General features: G+C 37.0%; 1 protein-coding gene and 1 long non-coding RNA gene across 2 annotated transcripts in view; both read left to right on the top strand.

The window, feature by feature from the left end:
- Window positions 1-2508: 2508 nt before the first annotated feature.
- Window positions 2509-11376, top strand: LOC115236789 (dedicator of cytokinesis protein 7). Its single transcript, XM_029809480.1, has 20 exons — window positions 2509-2669; window positions 3100-3277; window positions 3367-3545; window positions 3627-3768; window positions 3842-4045; window positions 4105-4296; window positions 4372-4596; window positions 4678-4952; window positions 5016-5331; window positions 5411-5716; window positions 5805-6010; window positions 6091-7854; window positions 7922-8049; window positions 8118-8380; window positions 8445-8704; window positions 8794-9228; window positions 9322-9674; window positions 9750-9952; window positions 10039-10358; window positions 10437-11376. The coding sequence occupies exons 2-20, from the start codon at window positions 3137-3139 to the stop codon at window positions 10489-10491; spliced, it is 5967 nt and encodes a 1988-aa protein (XP_029665340.1). The 5' UTR covers window positions 2509-2669; window positions 3100-3136; the 3' UTR covers window positions 10492-11376.
- A 1219-nt stretch (window positions 11377-12595) lies between these two features.
- Window positions 12596-14728, top strand: part of LOC115236868 — a 116209-nt gene continuing 114076 nt past the window's right edge. The window contains exon 1 of the long non-coding RNA XR_003884260.1: window positions 12596-12871. This is a non-coding gene — a long non-coding RNA (uncharacterized LOC115236868). The remainder of the gene's footprint in view (window positions 12872-14728) is intronic.

Raw genomic sequence — 14728 nt, 5'->3', positions numbered from 1 at the left:
ACACGATTATAGCATTCATATAACAATCTTTTTTTATAATTCTCTCTTCTTTAAACCATATCTAAAAAAAAACAAATTACGCAATTAATTGCTTAATTTAAATTGCACGTACGCAATTCATAAATAATTAATATAAATGCAATGCTGTGTTGACACGCGACGCGAAAGACGCGAAAACCGTCCGTGGCACGACGACGGCATCGACGACGCGATAAGCCGTCCGCGGCACGATGACAGCACCAATGATACGACGAGCCGTCCGGAAAGAAATTTGACGGACCGTCTCGCATTGTTACTTTACTGTTCGAGTATCGTCGTACGAATGATAACATAATAAAGAAAAGGAATTTGAGCATCTCGCCCCACTACATTTCTATTCAAGTATAAATCATAACAAGGCCGTGATACATAAACAATGTTTACGCGCGTCAATGTTTACACCGCCAAGACCGAATACCATGTTAGGTATTGTCCTAATTCATTGCCGTAATATTTTACCGACGACGCGACAAGGCGTCCGCAACACGATGACAGCGTTAGATAATTTTGTAATATGCTATATATATAAAGTAAATTGTAATAATTATAGTAAATTATGTTTCGATACTAATCGCGATCGCGTTTAGAAAAAGAATTTGGCGGAGTGTCTCGCGCACCACTACTTTACTGTTCGAGCGTCGCTGTACGAATGATAACAAGATTGTAAGCTGTAACACATTAACAATAGCGCGCTAATGTTTACGCCGCCAAGGCCGAATACCGTGTTATTGATAATTCGCAGCCGAAATATTTTCCGTAATATGACGTATATGTATACAAACGGAATATTAAATTATACAAATATTTTAAATTATAGATTGATTATTTAATAAACGATTAATATATCACAAAGCTTATCGTTATGTTAATTACTTGATTTTGCGGTTCGATTGTTTAATTGCGCGTTCTCAATTCAAATTATATTTAAATAATCAAAAAATCGTACGATAAAGCATGGGACAAAATATTTTTACTCTAAGTATCGATAGATAAATAATTATTGTTCATACGGATCGCAACAAAACGATAATTTATAATTTAGATTTCTGTCACTTCGATTCTTACTTGTATTTTATCGGTTTGAGAATAATTTTAATGGATTAATGAAATTTTTGCGATTAAAATGACATCAAACACAACATAAATCGGATAATTTTTAATTAAACTAATAATAAAAATTTTGATTACATACTTAAGTAAAAATTATCCGGTTTATGTCATCGTGTCTGATATCATTTTAATCACAAAAAAATCATTAATCCATTAAAATTATTTTCAAACTGGTAAAATACAAAATATAGAAGTTTTATTTTCTATGGTAATATGACACATATATGTATACTCGTGAAATACTATACAATAAAGGAATAAGCCTCTCGCATATAAGAGACTTCGAAACTCTTTGACAATACGTCATTTCACTTGCTCTTTACTTGTTCTCGCTCTCGCTTTCGATGACATCCGAGACCTTTACTTATCTATAATAATTTACTTATAATATTCGAAAATCATATATAATAAAAATTTAAAAAATTGTTTTATTTTAGAAAGTAATTTTTTGAAAATAATTTTAATAGATTAATGAGATTTTTAATTAAAATGACATCAAAAACACGGTACAATTCGGATAATTTTTACTTATTGTTAGATAAAGAAAAACATGTTTTATCTCATTTTTAAATTTATATTTAATTAAAATTTAATAATATCAAATAATGTCGCGTTCTTTTGTGTCATTTCTTTTGCAAAAATCTTATTAATCAAGTAAAATTATGTTTAAAAATATAAGAAATATAAAAATTTTATAAAAGTTTTTATATATTCAATAAATGTACTCCGTTAGACACTATTTCTGCTCCGAAGCGTTTGGTAGGCAAATGAGAGCGAAGAATCTTGTTCTTTATAAATTAAAAAATTACTTAAATAATATAATTAATAATAAATTAATAATTAATTATAAAAAGCTATATAAGTTAAAAGCGTAATAATTTGATAGTGCTTAAAATGCTTGATACTTTTGTTCCAAGAATAAGTCAAAAGTGAAAGCAATTTATTGTAAATATTTTCTGCACATTATATTTAAAAATTAGGAAAAAAATTATTAAGAAAATTAATTTAAAAAAATGAAAATTTATAAGAAAATTTATTTCATTTTATATGCGCATATATATATAAATACTTCAATAATAACTTATTATCGATGTCTGTAGTATATACTAGAATAACGAAATATCACGCAGCTAATAAAACATTAATAAACCCATAATATTCTTCCGCAATTTTGATTCACTATTATAGATCCTATCACGGACATGCACTAACCGGCTGTTTTACCGTGGCACCGAAAAGTGAGTCTGGCCATGTAGTTCCGCCAGCTCTAAAATGGATCTAGTTGACGCTACTGTACAGTTAGAAAAAGCGTCTTATGAAAAACGGCGGCGTGACCTGTGACCTCTCTCTCCCTCTCTGCTAATTAAAAAGCGTCAGACAAAGATTTACATCAGTTTACGTCAAATACGTCAAAGTCCGGAGAAAGCAGAAGAAAGTATTACAAGAATAGTGGACCCTCTCTTTTGCTGATAAATCTCGATCATTTTTAGTCCTCCCGTCTTTGATGAATCCGAATTAACGTAAATATATTCTCGTCACGCGATATTTTATGATGTACATACACCAATTTTAGTTTCTACTATATTTTGAAGCAACTCTCACAATCCTTATGAATATTAATTATTATTTTTTAATTATTTATTTTATTTGTTTTCACTTATTTATTTTACTTATTTTCACTTTTAAACTTGTTATTATAATATTTTGTTATACATTAGAATTAATTATTTCGAGTCAATCAACTCAAGTTAAATTAAACAACAAATTTACATATATCAAAATAATGCAAAGAGATATTTTATGATTAAAGAAATTATGCACCTTTTCGCTACAAAAAAATTTACATACTGGGGAATAAATGTGTAACATGTTAATGTACATTTAAATTTAAAAGCTCAAATTACATCTAACATTTTGTCAATAAATATATATTTACTCTTCTTATTACAGAATTTCATCCTCAGAGTTTTTTACCGGGACATTTATAATGTCTTCGGTCCAGCGTGCATTTGCTCATAAATTAAGCAAACAACATGCCGCCGATGTAAGGCGGCAGATTGCTACTTCTACTTCTTATTCACGTGATTTATCAAAAAGTGGGAGCAGTGTATCAGGATTTTCTTCCACGGTGTGAAAGCTTTCTTTGAAAAAATTGGAAATCTTAAGATATACTATATCTTTCATTTCAGAGAAAATTAATATTTAATTCCTTTATAGATGTCCTTATGTGAGGTATTAGAACCACTTGATTATGAGGAATTCTTAGCGCAACACCAATCAGTGCTGGATCGTGATCCCTTAAAACCAATATTAGATTTTCCACCGGGAGATGTCGAATTGAGGGTCATAAAAAGGAAGATTCGAACAGAAGAACCAGTAGTTCCACATGAATCACTGTAAGTAAAATAATCATAGTGCTATTAGTACAATCAATTTAAAATCTGATTTATCTTTTAATTTGATTTTCTGTTTTTCAGAGATACCGTGTCACCTTATGTAAAGAGATGCATTGAGAGCTTTACTTCAGATTGGATGGTAATACATCGCAAATACAAAGGGAGAATCTCACCTATTGCTAGAGACAGATTGCTTCAGGATACACCTAGACAAGATTTCGAGGTATGCTGCAAATAATATTAATTTGTTTATAAATAGAGTATTCAAGAGTGAGAAAGGAATTTATTTTAATCAGGTAGATCAAGAAGATACAAACGGCTGTGGATCACCGAACGAGGAAGACGATTTATCCAACTGTGGAGATACTCCTAGAGGATCTTGGGCAAGTCTGGATTTGCGGCATTCGCAACATGATCCACTTTTGCCGAGTTTATTAGATCGTGTCTGCCTCGAGACGATCGATCAGATGAACGAGCAAAAGAGATTGGAGGATCGACAGGTAGATAATTGCTACATGCCAAGATTGCAAATGTTATTTTGATCAAATATTTATTTTAGGAAGCTTTATTTCCACTTTATGCCCCTCCAACATCTTCTGATGACGAATGGCAAGAAATTAGCGTTGCTCCCGAACCTACAGAGCCTTTCGCTCATAAAATTCTCGTGAAATGTCTGCAATTAAAATTAGAACTAGAAGTGGAGCCAATATTTGCGAGCCTTGCATTGTATGATGCCAGAGAAAAGAAAAAGGTACAATATTTTTTTATAACTTAAAATTACAGCTTTAAGAATGCCTGATATTAATTATAAATCATTATATTTTAGGTGTCTGAGAATTTTTATGTTGATATGAATTCCGAAGGATTGAAAAGAATGCTTGGAGGGCACATCGCTTATAGTGATGCGAGTACTTTAGCTAGAAGCTGTGTTCTGAGCATCAGTAAACCCAGTCCCGATTTGTTTCTCGTTGTACGGCTGGAGAAAGTATTGCAGGGCGATATTTCGGAATGTGCCGAGCCTTATCTACGCGAAGATAAAAATAAGGATAAAGTAATAAAATAAGATGAGAAATAAAATGATGCGTCCAAATCGACAATTTTCTATTTTATTGCTTTATCTATATTTTTATAGGTCAGAGCTGCCGCTGCCGCTGCATGCGAACGTTTGGGTCGCTACAGAATGCCGCTCGCGTGGACCGCGATTCATCTGTCTGGTGTAATTGGAGGCGGTGGCGATGCGGATAGCACTGGCAGTGCTGGCTCCTTAGATAGAAAATCAGGTAGTTTGGAACAGTGGCGAAAGAAAGTGGAACCGCCAACAAGGCGAGGTTCGTTAGAAAGACGGAGTTCGGACAAAAGACGCAGTTGGTCTCCGGACGATTTTGCTAATTGTCTCGATAGCTTTAGGTTCGTATAATATTTCTACGAGCGAGGTATCAGACGATATGAATAAACATGATATTCTTGCAGGCCCATCACTTTAACTGTCTCAAGCTTTTTCAAACAGGAAAGCGAACGACTCCGCGACGAAGATCTCTATAAACTTTTGGTCGAACTGCGGAAACCTGGTTCTAATTTAAAACGATTAAAGTGCTTACCAGGGATATTGAAATTGGATCTTAGTCCTAGACCGGAAGAATTACCCAGGTGTCTAGATCCTGATCTCAGGAGATTAGTTCCGTATCCGGATGAGAAAAGTCGACCAGTTAAAGAGATACTCGAGTTTCCAAGCGAAGTTGTTTCACCAGATTTAACGTATCGTAATCTTCTATATCTTTATCCCAAGGTGTGTGTCGAATAAAATTGTACGATTTAATATTTTCTGTTAATCGTACAATGTTAGAATTATGTTTTATTATTTGTAGGAAGCGAATTTCAGTTCTAGGACTGGTTCAGCACGTAATATCGCCGTAAGAATTCAGCTCATGGGAGGTGAACAAGAAGCCGATGCGCTCACAGCTATTTTCGGCAGATCATCGTGTCCCGAAATGACACACGAATACTTTACTTCTGTATCATATCACAATAAAAACCCGAACTTTTATGACGAAGTCAAAATGAGACTGCCCGCGGATTTAAGCGCTAAACATCATTTACTGTTCACTTTTTATCATATCAGTTGCCAAAAGAAAGCAGAACAACCGAACGTTGAAACGGCAGTCGCTTACACAGTAAATTTTAATTAGTAATTAATAATGAAATTAATAAAGTTGATGATACAATCGTTATATTAAACATATAAAAACTGATTATTTATAGTGGCTACCGCTTTTAAGAGACGGTCATCTTCAATCAGGCGAATTCAGCTTGCCTGCTATGCTGGATCCGCCGCCTGCAAATTATTCTTACATTGCACCTGATGTTCTTTTGCCAGGCACTCGATGGGTGGACGCTCATCGAGGAGTCTTTACTGTTATATTGGAGCCCGTTTCCAGTGTTCATCCGCAAGATAAATATATCGATAGGTACAATAATGTATTATTATTTTTTTTTTTGTTTAAAGAATGAATTGAGAGATATCTAATATATAATTTTCATATTATAGATTTTTATCATTATGTGGCTTTCTGGAAACCGGTCAAGTCCCGCCTCGCATCGGCGAAGCGGGCATGGAATCGGAATTGAAATCAGCCCTTCTCGAATTAGCGCGTGCCTCGCATTCCGCTTTGGTGCGATCTCTTCCTCAATTGCTGGATCAATTGCTGTGTCTTCTCGTGCGACCACCAACCTTACCATCTCAACCATTGAACGTTGCCGCTACCATTTTCGAAGCTCTAGGCTTGCTTGTGCGAAATATCACCAATCTACCGGACGGTCAATTGGACGCACATGGAAGACACGCGCTTTTAGCTACGTACATCGCGTACCAATGTTCTCTACCAAGTATATCTCACAGCGGAGGCGTCGCGCGAGCACAGAGCAATCCTGATCTACCTCTAGAAGATTTGGAGATGGAGATCCATTCGCGTGGATTAGATAGAACCGCGTCTATGCGACAGGAATCTCCTTCGATCAACAGTCATCCTACCAGAAGACTTTTGCACGAGGAACTCGCTTTGCACTGGGTTGTGTCCACTGGTCAGGCACGTGAATTGGCGATAACTCATTCCTGGTTTTTTCTGGAATTAATAATGCGTTCGATGGTTGTTACACTGTCTGAGACAGGCTCCTTGGAAGTTCCGCGGAAACTAAGATTCTCGCCACAGTTCTGTGACGATGTCGCGACGCTTGCTGCCGCATTGACATCTGAGGTGATATCACGTTGCGGTAAAGAAATACGCGTGGCGTCCAACTTGATATCGAGCCTCGGCAATTTTCTATCAGACCTATTGTCTGTAATGGACAGAGGATTTGTTCTGTCGCTTGTTCGTGCCACCTGCTGCTCATTGTCGGACGCATCGATGCATATACCCGATTCGGCGGCATTGTTTGCCCTGAAACTCGACCTCGTGAGAACGGTGTGCTCGCACGAACATTACGTGGCATTGAATCTTCCTTTCGGCACAGGCTACACTTCGGGTTCTGCTCCGGCATCGCCAAGTCCGTCAACTGGCAGCTCAGGCAGTCTAATCTCCACGCTCGTGCCCGGGGATAGAGTTAGATTCTCGGAACTTAGCCAAGAATTTAGACAGCAACACTTTTTGGTCGGCATTATTCTATCTGATTTGGCGAATACTCTGGAGATACCAAATCCGATGCTGCAGAATAAAGCTATTGGGAGCGTACGGTATCTTATGAGTTGCCATGACGCTGATTCGCGATATTCCGATCCCGCAGCGAAAGCCAGAGTTGCTGCGCTTTATCTGCCGTTACTAAATATTTTGATGGATGCCTTACCCCAGCTCTATCACTGGGATTCCAAGGATAAAAGTGTTTATCCGGATGAATCCGGATCAATCACGCAATCGGTAGCTTTGGCCATTGCCGGTGGGGCATCAGCGGACACCGCGGGAAATCAATGCCGCGTGTCTTTAAGCTCAGAGGCTACTCGACATCTATTAATGTGTGCCTTATGGGTACTCAAAGGATTGGAGCGAACTGCATTAGCGCAATGGTGTTCCGAACTCAGTGCAAGACGTATCTTGAGTTTATTGCAAGTACTGAATATTGCTACCGCTGCTTTCGAATATAAAGGCAAAAAAGCTCTAAAAAGATTGCCACCTCAAGCTGCGGCCACTAGCGATATTAGATCGCGATTAGAAGACGTGATCCTTGGTCAGGGAAGTGCCAGAAGTGAAATGATGCTGCGAAGAAAGGAAAGAGTAACCGGCGACAAGTTAAGATGGCGCAAAGATCAAATGCCTTATAGGTAAGTAATATATGTTATTTAAACCGTAGTTGAAATTATAAAATTGCACAAATGTTGATTCTTCAAGATCTTGCGAACAGCCGGAAGGCAGAGCTGTGGAACAAGATGCTCACATAGAAGGAGCCTTAGCGGCTGAAGCTTCTCTTGTCGTATTAGATACTTTAGAATCTGTAGTTCAAGCTGACGGTGGTGGAGGTATACAATAATTTTAATATATGATAAGTTTTTTAGAGACGAATTGTGACATGTTTGAAATTATTTAGGGGCGGTTGTTGGAGCGGTGTTAAAAGTGCTGCTAAGAGCGTTGGCTAGAAACCAAAGTACATCAGTTCTTCAGCATATGTTCAATACACAGCGAGCTCTAGTCTTCAAATATCATAGCGCATTGTTCGACGAGGAAAGTGAACGCTGCGGGGATTTGTGCTTAACATTGCTCACTCGATGTAGCTCGCCGCTAAGCGCTGTCAGAAGTCACGCAGCTGCGAGTCTATACTTGCTGATGCGACAAAATTTTGAAATTGGAAATGTAAGCTGTGATCTTGGTATTGATAATCTAGAAAGCATTATTTTAAGTCTTATATTTCTTGTAGAATTTTGCACGCGTTAAGATGCAAGTTACAACGTCCTTATCCGCTCTCGTTGGAAGAGGAAGAGCTCCTAGCGAAGGAGCACTACGTAGGGCATTGAAAACAGTTCTGGTATATGCTGAAAGGGATACAGAGCTTGCAGATACGAGTTTCCCCGAACAAGTCAAGGATCTACTATTTAATCTTCATATGATCCTTTCCGATACTGTTAAGATGAAAGAATTTCAAGAGGACCCTGAAATGCTGTTGGATTTAATGTATAGGTAAGATTTCGACGATAATAATCTAACTTTTGCTTAAAAATATTAATTAATTAAGGCATATATATTTTATACATTTATATTTTGTGTAGAATTGCCAAGGGTTATCAAGGATCACCCGATCTTCGATTAACTTGGCTCGCAAACATGGCTCAACAGCACATGGAAAGAAAGAATCATACAGAAGCAGCGATGTGCTTGGTACACAGTGCTGCACTGGTAGCGGAATATCTTCATCTATTGGAACCTGGCGGCGGTGGCCGGCCTGTAGGAGCCGTCGCTTTGAACGCCGTGACACCAAACGCTTTAGAGGAAAGCGCCGTGGGCGATGACGTGTTGGCTAGAAGGGAAGAAGGGCTTTGTTTAGGTCCTGATTTTTCAGAAAGCGGATTGGCAGGATTATTGGAACATGCGGCTAGCTCTTTTCACGCAGCTGGAATGTACGAAGCTATACCTGATGTCTACAGAGTGTTGTTGCCTATAGCCGAAGCTGCACATGACTACAAGAAGTTAGCTAACATTCACGGGTAAGGAGATTTAAATTATTCTGTAATTTATGAAAGATGTTCTCTCTCTCTCTCTTTCAGCTTTACATAAAATATTTTTTTGAACTTGTATAGCAAACTTCACGAAGCGTATACGCGCGTGGAACAGTTAGCCGGGAAACGCGTCTTCGGCACATATTTCAGAGTTGGTTTTTACGGTGCCAGATTCGGCGATCTTGCCGGCGAAGAGTTTGTTTACAAAGAACCGACCTTGACGAAACTCCCGGAAATATTTTCACGACTCGAGAACTTTTATGCCGAGAGATTCGGCGCGGAGAATATAGTTATAATAAAGGATTCGAATCCTGTGGATCCTAGCAAATTGGAACCAGACAAAGCTTATGTGCAGATCACTTACGTGGAGCCATACTTCGAAGCACACGAACTCAGACATAGACCTACAGTTTTTCATCGGAATTTTAATATAAGTAAGCGACAATTTAGATAAGCTGTTTCATCATTGCAAGTAATTTTTTATTCATTTTTTATGATGTTATTTTTAGAACGATTTGTTTATGCGACACCTTTCACTCCTGGCGGCAAGGCGCACGGCGAGCTGCGCGAACAGTGCAAACGAAAAACGATATTAACAGTAGCAACACATTTCCCGTATCTGAAAACTAGAATTCGAGTCGTAGCTCGGAAGCAAATAGTTCTGAGTCCTATTGAAGTGGCAATCGAAGATATACAGAAAAAAACTGCTGAAGTACCGATCAATTGTTCATATTATTTTATAATATATCTTGATTTTATTATATGTAATATAATGCATGTGCGTGTATGTATTCTTAGGTGGCTGCTGCAACCGCTCAGGAACCACCCGATGCAAAGATGTTGCAGATGGTTCTTCAAGGTTGCATCGGTACGACTGTCAATCAAGGACCTGCCGAAGTAGCGATCGTATTTCTGTCCGGTTTGCGCGAACAGAATGCACAGCCGACTAGATTGCAGCACAAACTTCGTCTGTGCTTTAAAGATTTCCAGAAAAAGTGTCTTGATGCTTTACGACGCAATAAGAATCTAATTGGTCCTGATCAGCGGGATTATCAGCGAGAACTCGAAAGAAATTACCAAAGATTAACTGAACGATTGGCACCTCTCATCGCTTGGAGGTAAGAGATTTTTATTAGAGAAAAAAATGTTTTTTTTTTTTTATTTTTTATATTGAATCTTTTATATTGTTTTTGTAGCGGACCTTCTTTAATTAATCAGCAAGCTATACCAGCAACCTCGCCACGTTGGTAATAAAACACTGCCATAAATTACCAAAGACAATTGTATTCAATTATTAATCATATGAGATTGTCATTTATATATAGCTGACTCTCCTTATCGTATTGTGAGAAATATTCGTTGAATCCTTGCTTTATAACAAAGTTGAAACTATTCCATATTATTTCTAAAATAAACGTAACATAGCTGGAAGATTGTATATATCATATATGATTTATATATTAGATACGTTCAACTGAAACGTAGACTAAGGTCGTGGTTCCATGAAAATCTCAATTTATGTTCCATTTGAACGTACCTCTAATACATATATTACATTTTTCAATATTTAATAAATTAATATTTTTTTGTTGTAAAAAAAATAGTATTAAAAAATTGTCTGAGAGATTTGCAAATATGTTAATATTAAAGATTTAACAATCAAATGTTCATAAAGCAAGAATTTAGCGTAATTTATATAAAGCAAGGATTTAGCGTAATTTATATAATATTTATATAATATATAATAAAATTTGACATATTCTTATGAGCACTTAAGTATTACAATATGATGTGACCATCACATTAAAAATTATCTTCATATTTCTTTAAACCGAGCGCCGAATATTTTTTAGGAGAACAAAAATAGCTTCCAAATTAAACTAGATTAATAAATCTGAATTAGAACTATTTCCCTTTCCTTCAAAAAGAATTTTTCGATTATATTGATTGACGCACTTCATAAAATGTTAACTTATAAAATAGATAGTTTGTGTAATATTATATAATATATCAAACGATTGACGTTTTTCTATAATTTTTAGATTTAAGATTAAAATTATTATATGTTTATAGCACTTTGAGCTTTGTATAAGATTGCACTTTTGTATTTCTTGAAATATATTTATATTGGAGATATATACAAATTCTGTACGCAGTCAACTTATATTTTATGAAGAATAAGAAAAAAAATAGAGAAAGCAAGTAGATATCTTCATATAATTTAGACTTTTCATCACACAGTATATTATATTCCTATATAAACACAGTCTCTCTTTCTGTTTTATTGGCATCTACATAAATTTTATTGTCCCGCATAAAGATAAAAGTTATTTTATGTCATGGAAATTTGAATCTGATATTAAAAAATCTGAACTGATGTTAGATATTATCAGCTTTAAAACGCCATATCGTTCGGAAGCATTTAGATTCGCATGCATCGAGCGGAAATAATAATGATACAGATATAAACGTAGATACGCGATACCTCGACTCGACAAGAAGAAAGAAGATGGAATAAAATGTCGTAACGGAGGCGAGAGGGTTCCATATTGGAGGTCTCAGATAAAAGGTTTACCTTTGAACTCGGGATGAGACTTCTCGAAGGATTTTCTCGAGGAAAACTTTGATCGCGTTAAGAGATTTCCTTCAGGGTACCAGCGAGACCGCGTTGCGGAAAATTCTTCGGAAGTATTCTCTCGCGATGCGGAATAGAGCGGAGGAGGAGGAGGAGGAGCAGGAGAGAGAAAGGGAGAAGGAGGTCGATGGCGTAAGGCAGGAAAAAAAGTATTATTCGAAATTCCGTCTCTCGTTTTTCCGCGGCGTTCGCGTGGCTTCACGTGTGCGATGGCTGGAAATTTCTTTCGTCCCTGTTTATTTTGTCTACGGTCCATTTAACTCTCAAACGCACCAACGATTCTCCCCCTCTATGCCTCTTCGATTCTCGGTCCATTTCGCGCTCACACTCCTGTTGCGTGTCTTCTCGTTTCTTTACTTATTCGGTAATCTATTTTTTTCCGCGTTAAAAGTCGCTGCATTTTTTCATATTAATCATCATTATATTTCCCTTTGATCTTTTCCTCTTTTTATCATATACATGATATGCAGCAGATTTGTTTCTAAATTGTCTTTTTACGTTTATGCAAAAAATTACTATTTTATATACGAAAAGAATTACACACACATAAGAAAAAGTTAAGAAAGATTTTAAGGCGTATGTTTATATTTCTGAATATATATCTTTTACATGATTATAATTGCAAGATTATTTTTTCTTTATTTTATATTCTCGCGGTTTGAATATTCTCGAAGTATTCAAATCGACCAATAGCGTGCGCGCATACATTACGCCATATTAGTTTCGCGCCAGTCGGGTCGGATAGACGTGGTGTGAAGCCGTCCCGTGTTTTTCGCATTTTTTTATCCGGCAAAAGTACATCGCGTGTGCAAAAATGTGTCGGGAGTGCCGCGGAAGCTGCCGGGCGATCGTTGTAGCAGATTAATCGTTATGCGCGAACGAAATTCGCTGCATTTTTCCGACATTCGTATTCAAGCGAGTGAGAGCTCTCGATTGAAGTTGTGCGGTACAGTCTCGACGAGAAGTTTCGCACAGCGACACCTGCGGTACCGTCCGGTGAGTAAATTTATTATGGCTGCACCATGATTAATCACCTATTTATTTCCAATAATCCGGTTATTATTCTCGTAACATAATGTGATCGCGCTTTCTTGAATGTTTGATGATGATTAATGAATCTGGAATTATATATAGAGGATAAAACACACACATACAAAGCTGTCTTTATAATTTATAACTTAATTTGCAGGAAAATTTATAGCTTATTTGAAATTACGAGAGCCGAGTGTTGTAGAGAGATTGCAATATCCTTAAATTTTCGCATATTTATCTTGCAAAATTTTATTAAATTTCTTTAATATATTTTTAATATTCATTTACGAGAAAATATTAATTCTGTATTTTTACTACAATATTCAAGACAAAATCAAGATGATTAATAACAGGATGATTATTATCGAGTGATAACACTTTTATAAAACTACATAGATAGATTAAAATATATAAGCCGCTTATTTTTGAAAAGTGGTGTCAGCTCGACGTCGCAAATTTTGCAAAAACTGATTCATATTTGCATATTATTGGAGTTTTCATTATGTTCAAGCATCGGTCTTATACTACTTTCAAAATGAATGATTTGCATAATCCTAGAACGATATTATACAGATATGGCAATATAATATTATCGTCTCTTGAGACGCGTACTTTATATTCCTATATTATCTTTCGTCCTACACTATAATTAATAGTGTAAAGAAGAACTCGATTAGAGAACGGCGTCATAATTAACTTAGCTATTTCACTTAGCTGGTCGCATTGAAATCTCGTTTGCCGGCGTAATTCTGGCTCGCAATATTCTATAGTTCCTGGTGTGGCTTTACATCTCTCATCGCCCCCGGCTCTAGATTCTTGTTCCGGTTTGTTCGCCCGAACGTTATCGAGTCGTCGGTAGATGTCCAGTCCGCTGTCGGAGATTCGGCTGTCTCGCGAAACGATTCTACCTCCGTGATAAATTATTTAGCATTTCGCGCATTGCCTCTAGGGATACAGAGCGCATAGGGATACACACCGCGATCGATACCGGTTCCGTTTGATTACGCACTGCAAAGTACGTGAAATTAGCAAACTTCCCGGTAGAATACCGGCATGCTCGATTCTCCCTCTCTCTCTCTCTCTCTCTCTCTCTCTTACTCTTTCTCCTTCTCCCTTTCTCACTCTCCTTTTCTCACATGCCTTTCTCCTCTCCTCTCTTCCTCTCTCTTTCTCGATGAATGCGTTAATTACTTTTCCAACAACGCAACGAGCAAAGTAATTTTCTCCATGTTGTCTTCCGCGACGACAGAGAATTTCTCAGAAGACGTCCGCTCGTTCGCTCAGCTCGTATGCTTACAGGAGCTTTTTCGCTCGCGATTTTCTTTGTGACTACGATAGCTCGCACTGGTTCGTAAATCGCGCGAGGGAAAACCGCGAAAAGCTTTTTCGCAGCAACTTCGGCAAATTTCATCCTTTTCCGTCGTAATCGTATGCAACGCGCGCGCAACATGTTCGCTGACAAAGTCTAAGTACGTAATCCAAGCTTATAATATTAAATGTGCAACCAGAACTGCAGTTTCGTGTCAACATTATGGATTCCCAAAAGTTGCGACGATATTTCGTAATCTCAACACCTCGTGCTTTCATTGACGTAACAATTTTAACGTACTGAGTTAGAATTTTCAAAGAAGCTTATGGAAACGCGCAAATATATATATATATATATATATATATAAAGTTTTCTTAGCAACGAAAATCTCCATAAATAAATATGATTAAAATCTCTTTTTGCGCTAGGGAGCTATTGCACGGTCAATTGACAATTATAGATATAATTAGCATCACGCCGTTGGATGATTTACATAGGACACGGTACCTCTT

Source organism: Formica exsecta, unplaced genomic scaffold (assembly GCF_003651465.1).
Source record: "Formica exsecta isolate Colony F162 unplaced genomic scaffold, ASM365146v1 scaffold26, whole genome shotgun sequence".
NCBI classification, from domain to species: Eukaryota; Metazoa; Arthropoda; class Insecta; order Hymenoptera; family Formicidae; genus Formica; species Formica exsecta.
The sequence above is the reverse complement of the archived record's forward strand: the minus strand, read 5'-3'. Positions and strand labels throughout refer to the sequence as shown.

Coding starts and splice junctions, on each gene's coding strand:
- LOC115236789 (XM_029809480.1), top strand. CDS start 3,137: ATGTCTTCGGTCCAGCGTGCATTTGCTCATAAATTAAGCAAACAACAT. Junction 3,546..3,626: donor GTAGTTCCACATGAATCACT/GTAAGTAAAATA, acceptor TCTGTTTTTCAG/AGATACCGTGTCACCTTATG. Junction 8,381..8,444: donor AAAATTTTGAAATTGGAAAT/GTAAGCTGTGAT, acceptor TATTTCTTGTAG/AATTTTGCACGCGTTAAGAT.